This window comes from Brienomyrus brachyistius, chromosome 12 (genome assembly GCF_023856365.1).
Source record: "Brienomyrus brachyistius isolate T26 chromosome 12, BBRACH_0.4, whole genome shotgun sequence".
NCBI lineage: Eukaryota > Metazoa > Chordata > Actinopteri > Osteoglossiformes > Mormyridae > Brienomyrus > Brienomyrus brachyistius.
The window spans coordinates 844,321-863,795 of NC_064544.1; the positions used below are offsets into that span (position 1 = coordinate 844,321).

The following is a 19,475-nucleotide window of genomic DNA, read 5'->3' on the forward strand; positions in this document are numbered from 1 at the left end:
CTGAAACTGTGTAGCTTCCGTTGTGTCAGACATAGGCCCAAACTGTCGAGACCCTCCGCGACCCAGTAGGATAAGCGGTTTGGAAAATGGATGGATGGATGTCGAGACCCTGATCGACACGGACAGATTTTGTACATGGACAGATTTTGCAGTAGGCGGTGATGGCAAACATGGGTTCTCCAGAATTCAGTTATGAGAGAGCGTTGTGCAGAAGGTGATGTTTGGCCAGTTGGCATTCCTCTCTCAGCCCGCGCACGGCCAGTTTCTCAAGGTGGGGGGGGGGGGGTTTGGCCCAGGCTGTCAGACCCTGCTGGGTTCGGGAAAATCTGCATTTAACTGTGGTTGTTGAGAGGTTAGTACAGCTGGACGCTGGGCTGCTGGAACCTCTATTGTTTATGGGGACTGCTGGAAGTGAAAGGCAGGACAATTATGTGTGTGTGTGTGTGTGTGTGTGTATGCCTGTCTGTGTGTGTGTATGCCTGTCTGTGTGTGTGTGTGTGTGTCTGTGTGTATGCCTGTGTGTGTGTGTGTGTCTATATGTCTGTGTGTATGCCTGTGTGTGTGTGTCTATATGCCTGTGTGTGTGTGTCTATATGTCTGTGTGTATGCCTGTGTGTGTGTTTGTCTGCCTGTGTGTGTGTGTGTGTGTGTATCTGTTTGTCTGCCTGTGTGTGTGTGTGTGTGTGTGTGTCTATATGTCTGTGTGTCTGCCTGTGTGTGTGTGTGTGTGTCTATATGTCTGTGTGTCTGCCTGTGTGTGTGTGTGTGTGTGTGTGTGTGTGTGTGTCTATATGTCTGTGTGTGTGTGTGTGTGTGCGTACTGGGAGGGGTTCCGCTGGCCTATCTTAAGACTGTCCCCATGGGTCTCTGCCTGCCCCTCGCTCCCCCAGACGCTCCCCGGAGAGGAAGGAAGCCATTGACATCTTATTCCAGCTTCCCCAGTTCAGCCCCCCTGGAGGCCGGACCCGGTGCCAGGGCTCGGAAGTGTCACATCCCGAGTCAGAAACGGGCTGCGGGACAGAATCTGGGTGTGTCAAGCACTGGGTTATTCTTGCGGCGCTGGGCAGTGCGGAGGCGAAAGCTGGTGACACTGGTGACACTGGTGACACTGGTAACACTGGTGCAGAGCGCTGTCAAGACTTAACTGCCTGTTTTAGGCCTCCGTCACACTCATTATTAACAACACCAGGACATAAAGCTAAAAATAAGCCAAACTACCGACTTTGTAAGGATTCAGTCTGTCTTTATATGTGATGTGTGGATTTAAATGGGTCATTTCTACTTAATTACTGCTTGCATGTTAACACTAGCGCTTGTGGTTGGGTCTGTCATTTCCACAGCCCGGCTTCATGCCCCCAGCCTTGCCGTTCTGCGGCTGGAATCTTGCAACCGCTTGATGTTTCTTAAACCAGGGGCTTCAGTCTGTTCCCATGAACCAGAGCAGGGCCGTCGAGGAGAGTGGCCAGGCCTGGAGGGGCAGGCCGCGTGCAGCCAGGGAGCCTGATGATGCAATTCAGCTCTGTGTCGCTCTCTGCAGTTTTGTGTCGCATACTTCTGAATTTACTGGGGAGCTGAATTTGTGTTCGGAAGCTAAATATAGCCCCTGCACATCGCACTCTGCGGTTCGCTTTGGTTATTGGTGCCTGGTTTCCTTATTCAGAACGGCTCCGGTCTCACTTTTTCTCTCAGAGTTTTACACGTGTACATTTCATGACTTTGTGTGCTACTTTATCCACTTAGTATTCATGACCTCATACTTCTCCCTATGAGCCTCAGTGGAGTGAATGCTGTCATTCATATTCTAATCCATCTTGTGCCCCGTGCTGTGAGCTGTTTTGTTTTTTTCTTTTGAGAATTTTTGTTAAGCTTAATTTCCTCGGTCCCTGACTGCAGAGGTTGGCTGTGGGTTGGGGGTGGGGATGCTCAGAGTGTGAGTGGAGGTCTTGTGTGTGTGAACCCACCACCCACGGTGCGCTGTTACCCAGAATGCCTGCTGCAGCCTTCTCTCAGTTTTAATACCTCTCCCCCCCTTTCAAAAGCATGCCTTGCTGGCCAGGAAATCACAAGCAGCTAGACCCCCGCCCACACCTCCTTGTTCTTATTATTCACTGCTGGTTGCTAAGCAATAAGGATAACCGGAAAGAGGAGGATGCCCCCCCCAATCGGCTCTCGTGGCCTGTTTGTTTGTTTGTTTGTTTGTTTGTTTGTTCTTTGTTTTCTCTTCATTTCTCAGGCTAGAGAGAGCGGTACTTTGTTCTCTCTTTTTATTTTTTCGTCCCTCTTTCCACGGTTCTCCCTGGAGGACGGCGCCTTGCGCTGGTTCCCGCGGCACGGCCAGCGTCCGCGAGTTGTATAAACGCCATGGAACGCTGTCCGGCTTTCCGGGCCGGGTGTGATCCCCGTCGCTCCCTCGTGTGTGAATTGCGTCACGCTGCCTGCAGACGTTAGTAAGGACTCAGGTATTTAATTGTGGATTTTAATGAGTGTGGCGGGTTTAACACGTGCACTGCGTCTCCTCCCTGCCCAGCCTGGGGCCTGGAACCCGCTGCACCAGGCATCTTCGGGTGATGCCGGTTGGTGAGGTAGAGGGCACTCTGCGAGTTAGGCTTCTATGCCCGGGATCGGAAGGTCACCACTTTTAAATCCCATGCTTGGCAGGATACTCACATGACCCCCTGTAAAGGGCTCCAAGGGCCCTGAAAGAAAGGCTGACCCTGTGCTGAGACCTCAAGCATCTCATACCTGCCATTATTTGTGCGTATGTCTCCAAAGGAGAGCAAAATGGAACAGCGAAATCCTAAAGAATTTCAAAGTACCTATGTTCGTTTCATTTCATTTCACTAGTTTCTAAGAGACTATTTCCAGTGTGAGCTGAGCTATAATATGTCACGTCTAGCCTGTAACTAATTTAACTGCACTTTACCAGGAGTTCCGCATCATATCGCTAACCGCTACGTTAGCCGTGCAACTTGACGGATCATGTGTTCCTGTGGGTGGTGGGATCCTCCACTCTTTTGGCCAACCGGGACGCATGGAGGTCGCCACCTGCTCGAACCCGTAACTGCTTCCCTGTAAAATCATACCCCTTAAACCTTTGCCAAACCCACAGCCAGGCTCTGCATCCTGCTCCCATTCACACTCGGTGTCCCGCTTTCCGCCAATACTATACCACCACCTGTCTCTTCTCCTTGGCACTGCCTCGCTCCCTCTTGAAACGTTGCCATTGGCTTCCTTTCCCCTAAGCCTCCATCCCCCAGTCTAACCAGGCTGCTCGGCCCCCTCTGTGGGCTGTCTGAGAGGCTAGCCCAGCCTGGCGCTCATTACCTGCATTTAGTGGTCTTACAGATACTACAGTGACACTGACGTCACGGGGTATCGTAATGGCCGTAATTTCCCATAATGCAGAGTATTTAGCTGGTTAGCGTCATTGATATACAGCTACCAGTAAATGCTAGCTTGTCGGTTAAAAATATATGGTAGACTGTGCCTTGGAGGGGTTTGTGGGGAAAATTCCCACCCCCAAGAGGATCTAAAGAAAGAGTAGACTCTGTGTGTGTGTATGTGGGCTGTCATGTGACCTGGGAGTGGCAGTGTGCTCCTGCAGACGCTCCCTCAGCATGGGGAAGCTTGCAGATGTGCCCCTGCATTTGGCACTGCTCCAGTGATCCATCTCCTCAGTGTCGTCCCCAGTTTCGGGCCTCCCATATACCTGCGTGTTGGCCCCTTGTCGGGGGTGGTAGGAGAATCGGCGGTCAGGTTTTACTTTGCGCTTCAGAAGGCGGCTGTCCGCCGTCGAGTCCCGGTACTCATGCCTGCGTCCTTCATGACTGTCCACACAGGTCCCGGTCGCACACTGCTTCGGTCCGTCGGGACACAAGAAGAGGTTCTGCTGCGTGTGCCGCAAGTCCCTGGAGGGCAGCCCCGGCCTGCGATGCGAGGGTGAGCCTCCGACCTTTTGGCTGCGGTTTCGGGAAGCCCTTCCTTTCAGGGCCTGTTTCAGGATGGGAGCTGCACAGCACACAGATCACAAATACTCCTCGATTTACCACGGCTCGACTTGCAATATTTCCACCTTACGATGGTGCGACAGCGATGTATATTCAGTAGTCATCTTTCAATTCTGATCTTTTCCCGGGCTATATATGCTGTACGATACTTTCTATTGTTCCTGGGAGATGGCAGCATCCGCCCGGCCAGGCTTCCTGTCTGTGTAACGACCATAAGGATAAACATCTCGTACGGTATTTAACGACGTATCGTACGATGTTTTTCTTTCTGTTTAACCAAATCACTTGTTCATTTATTTACTTTTCAATCACTTTTAGTTACAGTAATTATTTATCTACTAATTCAGTGACAGCACTTTTTCATTTACCTATCGCGTCATATTCATAATTGACTTAACGATATTTTCTACTTACGATGGGTTCTTCGGAACGTGACCGCATCGTAAGTCGCGGAGCGTCTGTGTATACAATAGATGGTAATATAACCGCCGCTAACTGCACTCAAGGACCCAGAATGCAGCCTTGTGCTGTTGTCTGGGACACACCAGTGGGCTGGACAGGACATCAGGGCCCTGGAGCCTGCATCACCCAGCCATCTGCAAAGACACCGCTAGCCTGTTAAAATGCAAGGGTGGGGTTGCTATGGTAGCACTGGATGACTGTTTCAATGGCTGGCGAACAAGCAGCGATAATAGATGCTGTGTGGCTCCCTGATGCTGGTTTTAATATATTCTGCTAAGAAGTACGGTGGCACTTTGCATTTGAACAGAATCGTTTAATTATGTTGCATTAATTATAACTAGTCTGAATTAGTTTGCTCATTTTACTAGTATCCTTGATTCTTTAATCAACTGTAGCATCAGTTGTTTTCTTGTATAAGATTAAGGCGAAAGCATTTTTACTTCAGGGTTTATGGAACACCAACTATGCACTTTATCTTATACAATGAGCGACTGCAATATTTTGTCCTGAGAACTACATGGACCCTTTACATCAAGGTCGAAATCCTGCAGATATGGAAAATATGCGTGTGGAGCATCTGGCGTGTGATCTTCGGTAATGATTAACTTCTCGTATTTCTCTTTATATTAACGAGCGTGCTCTCAGAGTGTCCTTGGCCCCCTTCTCAAGGCCGCGAGGTCCACCTTTACAGTGAATGCTGCAGCACAGCGCCCCCATGTGGCATGTTTCTCTTCTTGCAGTGTGTGAGCTGCACGTCCATGCTGACTGCGCCCCGTTCAGCTGCAGCGACTGCCGCCTCTGTCACCAGGATGGGAGCCTGGACTACGTGAGTGGCCATTTTTCCACTCGATACCTGATCCCGTTTCAGTAAGCACGGGCAGTGCGTGACTCTGCGGTTCAGGACCATGTGCCCGTCATCAGAAGGTCGTCGATTCAAATCCTGTGGCTGGCAGAGTGACGTCACTGTTGGGCCCTTGATCAAGATCCTTAACCCCATTCTCTCCATAAAGTGGCTGATCCTGTTCTCTGATATGGCTCCTATGTGTCGATTTGGCCCAAAGCCTCAGCTAAATAAATAAACGTAAGTGTAAATGTCCTTCCTCGTTAATATGAGTCACTGGACAACAACTGCGATTGTTAAGAAATGCGAACCAGATATGGAACTGCTACTTATTGGCCCTGAGGTGTTTTTAATCGCTTGGTGGTTTCGACGTGTGAATGAATCCTTCTACTTACGGAGCCGATTACGCAGGTTTCTGCAGGTTTCTGCAGCTATCAAACGGCTTTTTGATTTGCACACTGTGCTTGTTGTTCCGGCTAGTCTGTCAGGTCTGGGAATTCCCAAGACTTAATGCCCTTTTTCCTGATTCCCCCCGCAGGACATATACCAGCATCACTGGCGGGAGGGGAACCTATCGTCGGGGGCACGCTGCGAGGTGTGTCGTCGGACCTGCGGCTCATCAGACGTCCTGGTGGGCGTGCGCTGCGAGTGGTGCGGGATCACGGTATGACGGTGACCTTGGGGTCAGCCTTTTACTGAGGGGGGCATCGATGAGGCTTCTTCAGTTTGGTCTGTCTCGCTTCCTGCCCTCAGAATGCTTTTCCACAAACCGCGTCTCTGCAATCCCATTCCTCTCCACGGACAAGGATCGTAAAGATTCCTTCGAGCTGAGCAGCCATTGGCTGGGATCAGCGGATGATTCGCTTCAGCGTGGCACTGTACCCGCTGTCGAACGGGCCCGGATCTTTCCTCTTTTGTTGTCAAAGAAAGTGACTGAATAAACAAACGATGGAGGCCGAGCAGGAGGAGGTTATTGAGTTCAGCATTTTACCGGCATGTTCTCTGAGCGTAGACAAGAAGCCATTATGTAGCGGAAACAAGGAGCCTTTGAGTATTCTGCTGAAGCTGAGCGGTATCAGTGTCCCTGTCTGTAGGATAGCAACCTCCACTTCATCTCCACGGTTCCCCAAACGCCAGGCTGCTCATCTCTTCCCACCTCTGTCCTGCCCCCCCCCCCCCCCCCCCCCCACTGCTTTGCGTGGTCAGCAACCATTTAAGGGAGACCAAGGTCTCTCCCGTGTGAGAGTCGCCTTTGGTTTTTCTCATGCTCAAGTTTAGCGGCCTAGAAAGGAAGAACTTTCTATCTGGAGCAGCTGAAGGCCTCGAGTTGAAATTAGGAAATGTGTACCTTTTAATTTTAGGTCTCCGCCACTTTGATGGAAACGGCCGGTTCCTTTTGTTTGCGCTTGTGGTCTTCGTTGGTGTACCGGGAAGTGAAAGCAACTCTCGTGTGAATGTGTGCTTAGCGAGGGGGCAGGGAAGGTGTCATTCTTGTTCACCTGAAGGGCCTTCAAAGCCACTTGTGAAAGGTTATCTTTGTCCCCCCCCCAGGCACACGCTTCCTGCTACGTGGTCCTGCCCCCCGACTGCAGCCTGGGTCGTCTGCACAATATGATTCTGCACCCCAGCTGCGTGCGCATCTGCTCACGCAACTTCAGCAAGCTGCACTGCTTCCGGATCTCCGAAAGCCCTCAGGCCGAGCTGGGTAATGCCAAGAGACCGGCTGCCCGTCAACCCCGCCGCCCCCCCCCCCCCCCCTCGCTGTCTCCGTGCGTCACGTTGGGTGCTGCAGTGCGGTGATGTAATGAGAAAGAGCCACTTTCCTTCTGTCTGAGACTCACTGTAACCCTTTCGGGGTCTCTGTGTTAATGAAGCCTGAACCGGGTTACTATTTCTGCACAGGCATGTGAAGCTTTGGGAGGATGTTTGGTTTGGGCTGAACCTGCCTGTGATGCGATACTCACCGGTGTCGGTCCATAACCGGCTCCTGAACCTTTGGGTCCCGAAACTGCCATCATGCTCCTGTTAGTTGTACTAAAATTAATCCCAACTTGTGTGAAGGTGGACGCTGTCTTTTGTATGGCCAGGAGGACTGGATTCCTGGGTGAATGCTCTAAATCTAATCCAGATCAGGTTTATTGGCTACGTATCTTCACACACATTGGGAATTCGTCTCCGGCTGTCCATGGCTGTCCTACATACGGCCGATACGCAGTTAAGACGAGACGATGGTTATGTACGGTGGCATTGTTATATGCAATACGCAGGTGTGGTTGATAAATGTATTAAAAGTGCAGGAATGCGTGTCAGGGCAAGGAATGCTGGCATACATAGAATATGTATAAAACAATACAATAAGTACAGTGAGTTATATACCACAATGAGATGTTACTTGTTATGGGAGAACATCCTTCTTTGCTTGGCACCCTAAAGCTTCCTGAACAGATTAGGACTATAACGGTTGTTTTGTCTTGTTCCTGAGGATCCGTCTGAGGGGTAAATGATCTCATCTTTAACTTCTTACTTGCAGATTGCACTGACGATGTCGATACCCCAAGTGTGGTAGCGGCCAGTAAGGAGAACCAGTCATCGTCATCGCCGGATTCAGGTAGCGATCTCAGTGACAGGCCGCCGCGTGTGATCGTGAGCTCACTCCATGCGTGTTGGAAAGGCTAGGCGGCAATCAAGCTTTTTAGTCGATTAGTCAAGTGTCCCCTGGCCGTGTTTCTTGAAAGCCGTCTCCCTTCCCATCATCCTCAGGGAAACAGTCGCTGAAGGTGTTCGACGGCGACGATGCCCTCAAACGCAACCAGTATCGCCTGGTCAGCATCCCCCGCATCACCAAAAACGAGGAGGTGGTGGTGAGTGAGGCTGACTCCGCCCACGTAGCACGCAGAGAGCCCTGTCAGGGATGCCCATGGATCTCTGGGGATGTTCACAGGAACGGGAGACCTGTTTTCTTTTTTTCCACGTTCACGTGCCCCCTCCTCACCTGCAGGAGGCAGCTCTGCGCGCATTCTACATTCCGGAGGAGCCGCAGGACTACGAGCTGCAGGTGTATGGCCAGCAGGCCCTGGTCAGCGATGACATCATCAACCGCAACGGCACTCCCGACAACAAGTCCGTCTTCAAGGACTGCGTCCCAGAGGTGTGGGTCTTGAGGGCCAAGCCCAAAGAGACGGACGTGCTGAAAATCTACGCGGGTTGGCTAAAGTGAGTACCACCACCAAGGACCATCCGTCAAACTCACCTGCTTTGTGGGTCTTGTTCTGCTGAAAACCGAAGCCAAAATCATACCTAAGTAGAACAACAGCACCTCCGCTAAAGTCTAGTTTCACTTCCTACTTTCAACAGATAATACTTTCGATCTTGTGCTGTTATTTTGCGATTTAGTATCGTCCTTGGTGAAAAATAGCAGATTGACAGGTAGCATAATGCATTCTGATTGCCACACAATGCACTGGGTAAGCACAACGATACACTATCTGATGTTGTCCCATATAAGGTAACATATTAGCTGGTGAACCAGAAGCTATTGAAATAATTTAAAGCTGTGAGATTGCTATGATAATCTATGGACAGGGCCTTGGCTTCCTCAAGGAGACTTTCCTTGGCATCCATTGGAGCTCTGCTTCAGTGTCACAGTGTATTTTGCTACTGGTGCAAAATCATTTCACCGTATTTCAACATTAGTGTCAATCTTTCACCAGGGTGGGTGTGGCCTACATCTCAATCACCTTATCCAAGAGCAGCACTGTAGACGCCGTCATCCGAGAGGTCCTGACCCAACTGGGCAAGCAGGTAACAACCCATGTCCTTGGGAAGTTTGGGCTTGGTCTGTCTATTCATGCATTGCTGCCCTTCTAGACACTCTTTGTGTTTGGAAGCAGAGAGCAGCCTGAGGTGATGTCATGTTTTGTTCCATTATGCGGCACCGAGTTTGCATGCGATGGAGACAATGTGAAAACCTGTCATGAAAACAAAAAAATAAGGAAGATCTGCACAGTGAGACCGAACGACATGAGGACTGTGTGAAGTGGGAGTTGTGGGTGGTGCTCAATCGATTCCATGTCCCACAGAATGAAAACCCCGCTGGATTCAACTTGGTGGAGGTATTCATGGGAAGTAAACAAGGTAAAAGCTCTAGCCCTTTCCTCTGGCCTCGTACGAGTGAGCTGGCAGCCGTTTTAGTGCCCAGGAGAGAGGGTCCTACCAGAGTGATCTCTGAGATCTCCTCTTCATGTAAGGAACATGTTGTGTCATGACACACCCCAATCTGACAGGTGTGCGGCAGAAGGTATACAGCCCAATACCACCATGTCAGGATGGTGTGTGGAGTGCATAAGAGATGAGGTTTCAGGGTTGTTCCTCGGCCACAGAGTTGAGATGTTCATAAACCGATCTGCTTGTCACATTACGGTTCGGGTGTCATCTTCTCCCAAGCTCGAGGTTCTTCTGAGTGTATGGTCTGTCCCCCTTCTAGTGCAACGGCAAGTTCTGACTGGCCAGGAACTTCTACTTGATAAAGTTCAACAGATCAGGAAGGTATGTGGAAACACAGTGATTTGCTATGTTACAGCCCCTCTCCGTTGGTTGATGTCTTAATCCTATCCTCAATTGCTCATTACAGACGTCCCTGAGGCAGATGAACCAGACACGTTTCTACATCGTGGAGCACCGGAACTCTGTAGTGCAGGTGAACCTGCTGCTTGGGGGTTTTCCTACACAGCTCATCCGGGAGGACTACGCAGACCTGTTACGGGAGCACCTGGCCACCAAAAGTGAGTGTAAAGGCTGTATAGATGCAACATCTAATAGATGTTATTGGCCTCGAAGGTGCTGTGACACAAAGACCTCAGCTGCTTTTGAGGTCTGTCTGTCTGCTGTATAAATTTGTGAGTGTCACACCGGTCTGCAGTCTGGGGATTTTGAGACCGTACACTAGCGTAAGCTTGTGGACAAACGTTTGCTTGTCTGCGCTACCAAAATTTAAGCGGACTATTGAGAAACCTACAGTGAAACCTAGATTAAAGTAGTTTTTGGTGAAGTGGCTCTTTTGAAACCGGCAGGACTGCTTGTCAGTGTGAGGGACAGACCTCATTAAAGGTATCTGTTGGGAATCTTGCAAGATAAAGACTATCTGATCCAACCGATCATTTGAGCTGTGTTACTACTTGTAGCTTAAATCTGTTAATACTGTCGGCGGAGTGAAAGTGCTGAAGTTGTCTGGTGAAGTAATTGTTCTATTCAAGGATGGAGCTGAACTGATCCAGCGCTACTTCTGTCTTCCATCCACAGGTCACTTGGTTACTGTCACCCATGTTTATTCTGAACAAGGTGGGTCCTTGAATATATTTTTAAAAGAAATTGTAGTTTCTCTACACGCGCCCACATTAGTAAAATAAAACTTCATTAATTCCAAGGGAAATTAATATGCCCAAGTCATAACTGCAGATCTTAAAAGCATCTATCCATCCATCCATTTTCTTTACCCACTTGTCCAGTGCAGGCACAGGCAGGAATACAATACAATACAAAATAAATAAAGTACAGAATATAAGAATACCACAAATATGAGACAAGCATACAAACAAATAAAGGATAAAAGGGTATGTATGTAACTAAAGTCAGAGTGTACATGTGCAATAGATGTGAACAGGCTACCGCACAAAGGTATTCATTTTCATTGATTCGTGGAGATGGATTGCCCTGCAACGTGCGGCATGCCTGCAGTAGGCGTGATCCCTGACCTTTTCACCTTGAACATGAGACGTAAGAACACAGAAGATTTGATGCACTGTGATGTCACTGGCACATGGCTCTCTTTCACAGTCCGCCACGATTGTTCTCCATTGTTGCGGCTGGTTTTGGGCCGTGCCGCTCTGTAGAATAACATCGTCGCTTCATTTGAGAGCGTCTACGGTGCTGCAGAATCCACATCCTCTGTCCTCTAAAAGGGGCTCTTGTTAGATGCACAATGCGGCACTGTGATGGACGGGGCTCCCTGCATCCATAGCTTGAGCGTCGAGTGGCTTTTTAATGAACACTTCCCATATTCCGTTGACATTCACTCAGCACTGGAGGGGCTTCTCCAATGTTAACAGCTGGGAAGCAATTGGTTGATCCGTATTAATGAGTTATTCAGAAGGACCTTTGTACTAGCCAGAGACATTATGCATGCTGCAGGTCATTAATAAATGTTTTCTGGATACCCTTAGCTCATTGGTCAGCGGTGGTCACATGGGTGACTCTCTATGACTGTGTTTCCAATGTGTTCCAGGGGTCGTGGTCCTGCAGATCACCTGTTTCTCTGAAGCGGAGAGGATCTACATGTTGGCCAAAGACACCACAATCAACGGCAAGCAGCTCTACTCCCTGGTGATTCCCGAGATTATGGTAGGCATGCCGTCTTTGTTGCTTGATGCGACTATTGTTAATCGTGTGATGTTTTCAAATTGCGCTTAATGATATTTCAACCTATGCATATTTCTGATTCATTGCGAGTCTGGTCTAAGGTTTTTAAAAGTGCAGGGGCGCCCCCTACTGTAAACTACAAGCTTTGCACAGTACAATAATGTTACAGTGCGTTCCATCTGCCCTCGGAACTCAGATTCCGAGTCGGATTCCGAGTTTTGAAGCCGGAAGTGATGTCGTGCGCTCCCGTTTCTCGGAGAGCCGAGAAATATCTCGGAACAGCACAGAGGATCCTGAGTTCAGAATCCAAGATGGCTGCGCCCTTTATCAACAGAAGGGAAAGTTGTAGTTTTATATTGTTCAAGCACCACTTCTCATTTGTGGCTCATTGAATCAGTCTTATCTGTGGACGTGTTGTTACGGAGTTTTACACGTAAAGCACCGTGCGTGATATTGCTAACAATGGCTAACAATTAACCGGTGCTAGAACTGGATTTCATGATTAGTCTGATTATTTGTTGGATTTAAGGTAGTTCAGACTAATTGTGAGTGAACGAAGATAAAGGCTGTTTAAACCGAGGTACCTTAAATCCGACAAGTTGTCTGGCTAAGCAAAAAGTCTTGTTTTTTCATATGGGTCCATGGTATTGCTACTATCTGTGGCAAAAGGAAGACATCCGACTCGGTTTAGCGGATGTGACTTAATCTCGGAATCCAAAAATCGGATCCCAAGGCAAATGGAACGCATGATTAAGCTTATTTGAGACTGACAATATATCATAAAGAAGAGTTTAAAATATAATGTTTTTCAGCATGAGAAGTTACCACAAGGGTGCTGTCCTCTCCTGGTTTTCGTCAACCCCAAGAGCGGAGGATTGAAAGGACGCGAGATACTGTATAATTTCCGGAAACTTCTTAACCCACACCAGGTGTTTGAGCTAACTAGTGCTGGACCTCTTCCTGGGTAAGACCCATAAAACTCTGTCATGCTTCATCAAAACAATAAAAACCCCCAATTAGAAGTCTAGTTTAAGATTATTTTTATGGTGAAATAGAGCAGTCCTTCGTAACCACAGACATGATTATGAGTTCCACTAAAGAGATATCCAGATTATTGGTGGCCTGGGAGACCTGATGAATTATGAGACGTTTAAGCGTTACAGAGATGGAAGGAGTCAGGATTTGATGAAACAGAGTAATCCCACTTGGGGGAAAATGCACGATTTATGCAAATGATTTTGGTGCTGTATTATGAATCAGCATCTTCTCATATCTGGCTGTCGAACTTTGAGTTCCTGGTCAGTTCTACTTAGTTTTGAACCTTGTGGAGAATTTTGCAGGTTCTAGTGAAAGGTACCAACCTCCCCCCCTACACACCTTGTTTCCCAGGCTGCACACCTTTCGGGAGCTTACCCACTTCCGAATCTTGGTATGTGGAGGTGATGGGACAATGGGCTGGGTGCTGGGGGTGCTGGAGGAGGTGCGCCACAGACTGGCCTGTCCGGAGCCCGCCATCGGCATCATCCCACTGGGCACAGGTGAGCCTCGTGCGCCGGAGATGTTTCTAGGACTGTTTTCGCCATGCCTCCCCAGTCTCGGTGCCAGTGTTGTAGCAGAAGTGGGAAGCGTGCACCAGTCCTCCTTGTCCCTTGACCTTATATTCAACTTCACTTTTACGAGCAGATTAAAGGGCACTTCCTTACTTCAGAGAATCATCTGCATTCCGAGAAACGGCGACTTTAAAAGTGAAAAGGAAATCAATCATAGGTCAAACCGATCTGTCCTCTTAGTTGTGGTGATGCTCAAATAGATCATCACCCCCCCCCCCCCCCCTTTGCAGGAAATGACCTGTCTCGGGTACTCCGCTGGGGTGCTGGCTATAGTGGGGAGGACCCTTATGGTGTCCTGGTGGCCGTGGACGAGGCGGAGGAGGTCCAGATGGACCGCTGGACCATCCTGTTGGACGCGCAGGAGATGTCAGATGAAGATAGGGGGACCGGCATTTTGGAGCCCCCTAAGGTAGCCCCCCCCCCCCCCCGGGAAGAACGCAGCCGGCCAGAATGAGAGGGCTTGTACATGCGTGTGCCATTTTACAGCCAGCTGCCACACAAATCAACTTGTGGAGACTGAGCCATCAAGCCAATCTACATCATTTGTGGCCCCTTTGTTACAGATTGTGCAGATGAACAACTACTGTGGCCTGGGCATTGACGCCGAGCTGAGCCTGGACTTTCATCAGGCCCGTGAGGAGGAGCCTGGCAAGTTTAACAGCAGGTACTGGCCTTCTCAAGCGGCATCACCACCTAGAGGCAGCCAGGCTAATCGCACCCAAGTCCTGAGTCGAAAGAGTAGGAGTTGTACTGTAAAGCAGAAATGCAAAATGCTGAAGTAAAATGTGTCTAATGTGTGACTGTAGCAGGGATTGAGTCTTGTTATGATGTCACATCCTGTCTTGTGCATTGTACACTTCCTGTTCAGCTTATATATGGATGTTATGGTCTAGAAGAAAAAGCCACACACATCGTTGCAAATTGAGATTAAGATATTATTTGTGAAAATGTTTATTTTTTATTATTTTTACAATAACAGAAGGGTTATGTGTGATTATGGCGTTGGCGAAGTGTGTGTGGACAATATTTGTCATGGGTGGCCGCACAAATAGTTAGACGGACATATTTTATTTACCCCTAGCAGGGCATTCTAGACATGTTTCAGGTTTTATTTGTCATGTACACAATCATACACTGTACTTCCGTGTAGTTAAATGCTTTTTCCACCTGCTTCTGTGCATGCGTGAAAGGATACACGTATGCAAAGAACAAGATAGTACAGACTTAATAGAATAATAAAAATCAAATGATTGCACAATAGGCAATAATAATAAACAGCAAGGATATCAGTTGTAAAAAAGATGCGTATTAACAGTGTGAGATTGTAGTTTTCTCAATCCGGTCCTCAGGGATCCCCAGATGGTCCATGTTTTGCTCCCTTCCAGCTGGACTGGGTCGAAAAACACTGGTATGAAGTGCGTAGAGTGGCTTCTTAGCTATGGGAGTCTGTGATCGGTGTACAAACTTCTTCTCAGTCTATAGCTAGAGCCATACAGCATGTCTGCATTCACGCATTTGGCCGTTCATGCTTCGCCCGCAGGTTACACAACAAGGGCGTCTACGTGAAGGTGGGCCTGCAGAAGCTCAGCCACACCCGTAACTTCCGCAGGGACATCAAGCTGCAGGTGGACAAACAGGACGTGGAGCTGCCCAACATAGAAGGCCTCATCTTCCTGAACATCCCCAGGTAGGGAGCTCTGGTCTTCCCCAGTGTCGCCCCAATCGCCCGGTCCTTATGCTCCTCATGAATAGACGATGCCAGAAGTTATATTCACGGCAGTGTATATGCATTCTCAGCAATGTTTTCAAAAATTTTAACAACTTCTCTTTAACAACGTCTGGTTTTTAAAGGCATTTCTAATGCAGTTTTACGCCCCGGGTGAAGTACACACTGTCCAAATAAGGGAGTGACTCTCGGCGATGTGAGACGGAGTTTGACATCGGGTGGGGGGAGCGAATTTGCTCCGGTGGTGGCGGTGGCAGGGGGCTGGGGGAGTGCAATGGGCACACATACAAGTCACATCGTGAAAAAGAGGTGATGTGAGAGAGATTTTTTTAATAATTAAGATTCCATTTTTTTAAATAAGACTAGCACTGTTTAGCTTGCAGTTTCATGGGGGGGGTCACTGATACTGTGGGGGACATATCCCCTCTTTCCCCCAATTGCTGACATCCCCGGTGACTCCAGCCCACTGGTTCTCAAACTTTTTATACCACATACCACCTCAGATAATATTAGGCTCTCCATGTACCACCATTATGACTGACGTCACTGACGGAGATACCTCCCCACACCACTAATAAGTTTGAAAACTGCTGTAGCTCACGCGTGTCTCTGTGTCTCCCCCCCCCACCCCGTCCAGCTGGGGCTCCGGTGCAGACCTGTGGGGCTCCGACAGTGACTCCCGTTTCGAAAAACCCCGCTACGACGACGGCATGCTGGAGGTGGTGGGCGTGAACGGTGTGGTGCACATGGTGAGTGCTGATGCCGCTTGTCTCCAACGTGACCAATAGGGGGTGAAATTTCTCTGCTGAAGCTGTGCGATGATGATGATGATGATGATGATGATGATGTTGATGACGACTCAGTCTTCTTGTGTGCAATTCTCTTCCAGGGTCAGGTGCAAAGTGGGCTTCGCTCCGGCATCCGCATTGCCCAGGGCACCTACATCCGAATCACGGTGACCAAGCCCATCCCCGTGCAGGTAGACGGGGAGCCCTGGATCCAGGCTCCAGGACACATCATCATCTCAGCAGCCGGGCCCAAGGTCAGTGGTGATGATGTGGAGAGGGTACGACGAACCAGATTGATATCCACGGGTGGGAAGAAACAAAAAGCTCGTAGATTATATTTCACATGTAATTTCATGTGAAACTACACCGCCATCCAAAAACAATGGAGGAGAACAAGTCATTTTGTTATGCGATTGACCTCCCCAATAACTAAGTGGAATATACAGGATAAAATTATATAGATCGATCTTTCGTTTCCCACAGGATAAAAAAAATGACGTTACATTATTCTGCAAATAAGAACTATAAGATTCACTGGTGGTACCAGCGATATTAGACAGAAGTATGTTGGTTACCAGTTGGAGAAATATGGAAAAATATGGAGATGCAACCAATAAAGATATTCATTAATGCTTTTAATACAAATATGATACAAAAATAATTCCATCTCCTCAATTTTTACTCTACTATCTCTTTATTACTATCTCTTTTCCTTACATTTCAAAGTAAATTCTAAGTTAGCGCTGGTGCTTGTGATCAACCAATCAGCAAAGTTTATTGCTATAAGCCCCACCTATCAATCCAGAGTAGCGACTAAAAAAGGTTCAAGAACTATGAGGGAACCACAGTTGATCCGAGTTCGTGCTGTAGGAACGTGGCAGAAGTGCCTGGTTGCTAAAGACGGTTCATACACTGGGAAAAGGCCTTATGTCAGTGTGTATCTGGAATAGTCATGCTGAAGGCTGTGGAGTGCCCTCTTGTGGTAACATAACCCCATTGCCCAATTTCAGGTACGCCTGCTCAAGAAGACCAAGAACAAGCAGAAGAAACAGTCGGGCAGTTTGAAGGAGAACCCGACATCCAGTGAAAGGGAACACTGACCTCCCCCCCCCCTCCCCCCAACACCAGGGGTTCCACATTTAGACTTGAAGCTCATTGGTCGTGAATATCACAGCTGGACATACAGATGCAAGGTGGCGATCGCTCCGGCCTTCCCAAGTACAGGGGATTCCTGGAACATACGGGAGTGTCAGGGTCCAGTGACTGCTTGGATGCAGTTTCGTCAGAACTTTCATGTACTCAGACTCGTTCACAATTCTTGGACCATGCTGACCACATGCGGTTGGGGTCTTGGGTATGACTCAAACATAAATTGGCAGGACCGGCTCCAGTACCACAAACGTGATGTACCGAACACCTTGACAAAGTTTACCATTAAGCTGAAGTAAGTTATTGGATGGGAATGCGGACCACTGCCTGTTGCCACAAGGTCGTCACGTCCATGAGAATCAAGCTGAATTCTTTTCTTGGGCTTACCTATGTGGCTTGCTTTGACTGATTTTGAGGATCGGCTCTGGTGATATGAACGGGTCATAACGAGTCTCAGACAGGTGATGGGTCACTTCCCCCGGTGTCAGATAGTAGAAACCAGTGGTGTGCAATGACAATGAGCAATCACTCTGTTATCGAGACCAGACAAATCCTTTCCAGAGATACTCCGTTTGTGTATTTTGGCGTGTTATAGACAAATGTCTGGTGCTTTTTGTACACTGACAGGCATGCCCACCGAAAGGAATGCCTGTCTGATTTCAGAGCTGTAGTTCACCAGATGAGCACATAAAGATTGTATTAGTACCTTTTTTAGTCTTCAGACTTTCACTGTGATGTTTCACTGTCTGTTACATACAGTGTTTCAAGTGGCTTCGATTTGAAGTGGTCCTGAGTTTGCCGTATCAATTAATTAACAGGCTTCCTTCTCTTTCCATGGAGGTAACTGTATTTTAAATAGTACTGTGTGTCCTTTCGGAATATTTAATTCGGTGTTAACTTATGCGTGTAACGGCTGTGTGTATCGTGTTCTCATCAGTATCTGCATCTCTCTCCAACGACGGATAGCTGTCCGGTGGATGTTCGGATGCTCCTGAGGTTATCAGTTAGAGTTTGGAAGAGGCACAGACCAAAAGATGCAGAGATGTACTGCTTTTGTGGGGGGGCGGGAAGTATTCGCATCCATCTTTACAGACAAACGTGGGGGGAAAAAACTAGACGTATTCCCTAAAAAAACGGGCAAACCCATGAGTCTGAGACCTGATTTTTCCTAAATCATTTTGCCGTGTTTAACGCGAGTGCAACTCCACAAGCAGGTGGCCTTAGGAGCTTAACGCAGAAAGTTAGAGGACCAATGCTCAAACATTCCTAGATGTGACTCGTGCTATATTTGCATGTGTAGACCAAAGTGCGGTGCGTAAGTACTTCAGTACTCTGTCGTCGACTGTTTGTGAGACGCTTCCTACTTAGGAAGAGCGACCTCGTAAAACGGTAGCGTTACAAAAAAACGTTGCTTCTACGTGACGGAAATATCATGAGAGCGATGTGCTGGCTGGTCAGTGATCGAAGCGATCATGAATGTACCGATCTGCTGCCCTAGGTCATCTACCTCCTTAAGCTGATCACTCCTGAATAGTGTCTCTGTCATAGTATTTGTCCAGTTAATTTGGTTTCATCTGCAAATGTCTCATAATTTGTTATACATAAAGTCATACATGCATTCACACCTGTATGTATGTTCATAGTTATATAAAGAAAAGGGTGAAGGACATGTTTGCCCTGGTAGGATTCCTGAAGTGCCAACGGACTGACCAAGGTTAAAGGTCAAATGTTGGTGGTTTTAAGTGTTGATTGGCTAATGAGACCAAGCGACCTTTTCGCCCCAAAAAGGCCCATCCCATTCTGCTTCCACTCAGCCCGAGTGCGGCCTTCCCTCAGTGATGCCTCCGCTCGGCACCGCCCGCCTGCCCCCATCTTCTTCCAGATCTGGAACATGACCATTGCAGAAAGGCGGTCAGTGGGGGGCGTGGCCTGACCTCACAGGACACGGTCGTAGGTTCGGTGACCGAAGTAAATCCGCGTGCCTCTTGCTCGTGACTTTCCTTGCTACTCTTCTGTATCTTCGTTTTCATTGTAGGCAGTATTTCTGTATTCTTTGGAGTTCAATTTAGTGTCCAAATGTCTGTATATTTTTGAAGAGTTTTTTTTTTTTAACCGTAAAGAAAATTGCACTGACTGTAATGTTTTACAATAACATGAATGTCGAAATAACTATATAAATTAGATTAACGTACATGTTAAAAGGTTATATATATATATATATATATATATTTATATATGTTAAAATTATTAGCACAGTTTGTACTGTCTCATTGTGCTTGTGTACTTGGGCCAGAAGGTTATTGTTTGTCAGACTGCAGTTTGGAGAACAAATGATGTTAGGTGGTTCCACTTAGCATGTCGTCTGCAGGCTGGTATTTGCATTGCATGACTGCGCTCGCAATAACAAATACAATGACCAACAAACATAATCTAGGATAAATAAAGTGTTTGAAAATGAAAGCCCAGGTTTTCATACGC

General features: G+C 48.0%; 1 protein-coding gene across 1 annotated transcript in view; it reads left to right on the top strand.

The window, feature by feature from the left end:
* Positions 1-19,457, top strand: part of LOC125704753 (diacylglycerol kinase theta) — a 31,657-nt gene extending 12,200 nt beyond the window's left edge. Inside the window, exons 3-23 of the mRNA XM_048970758.1 lie at positions 3,840-3,939; positions 5,210-5,295; positions 5,849-5,974; positions 6,862-7,015; positions 7,841-7,918; positions 8,071-8,171; positions 8,309-8,523; positions 9,021-9,111; positions 9,390-9,444; positions 9,794-9,855; positions 9,941-10,091; positions 10,609-10,647; positions 11,591-11,706; positions 12,537-12,688; positions 13,114-13,262; positions 13,565-13,743; positions 13,898-13,998; positions 14,875-15,021; positions 15,698-15,809; positions 15,950-16,102; positions 16,859-19,457. Coding sequence (XP_048826715.1) covers positions 3,840-3,939; positions 5,210-5,295; positions 5,849-5,974; positions 6,862-7,015; positions 7,841-7,918; positions 8,071-8,171; positions 8,309-8,523; positions 9,021-9,111; positions 9,390-9,444; positions 9,794-9,855; positions 9,941-10,091; positions 10,609-10,647; positions 11,591-11,706; positions 12,537-12,688; positions 13,114-13,262; positions 13,565-13,743; positions 13,898-13,998; positions 14,875-15,021; positions 15,698-15,809; positions 15,950-16,102; positions 16,859-16,948 — 2,457 coding nt within the window. The 3' untranslated portion in view covers positions 16,949-19,457. The remainder of the gene's footprint in view (positions 1-3,839; positions 3,940-5,209; positions 5,296-5,848; positions 5,975-6,861; positions 7,016-7,840; positions 7,919-8,070; positions 8,172-8,308; positions 8,524-9,020; positions 9,112-9,389; positions 9,445-9,793; positions 9,856-9,940; positions 10,092-10,608; positions 10,648-11,590; positions 11,707-12,536; positions 12,689-13,113; positions 13,263-13,564; positions 13,744-13,897; positions 13,999-14,874; positions 15,022-15,697; positions 15,810-15,949; positions 16,103-16,858) is intronic.
* The last annotated feature ends 18 nt before the right edge of the window (positions 19,458-19,475 follow it).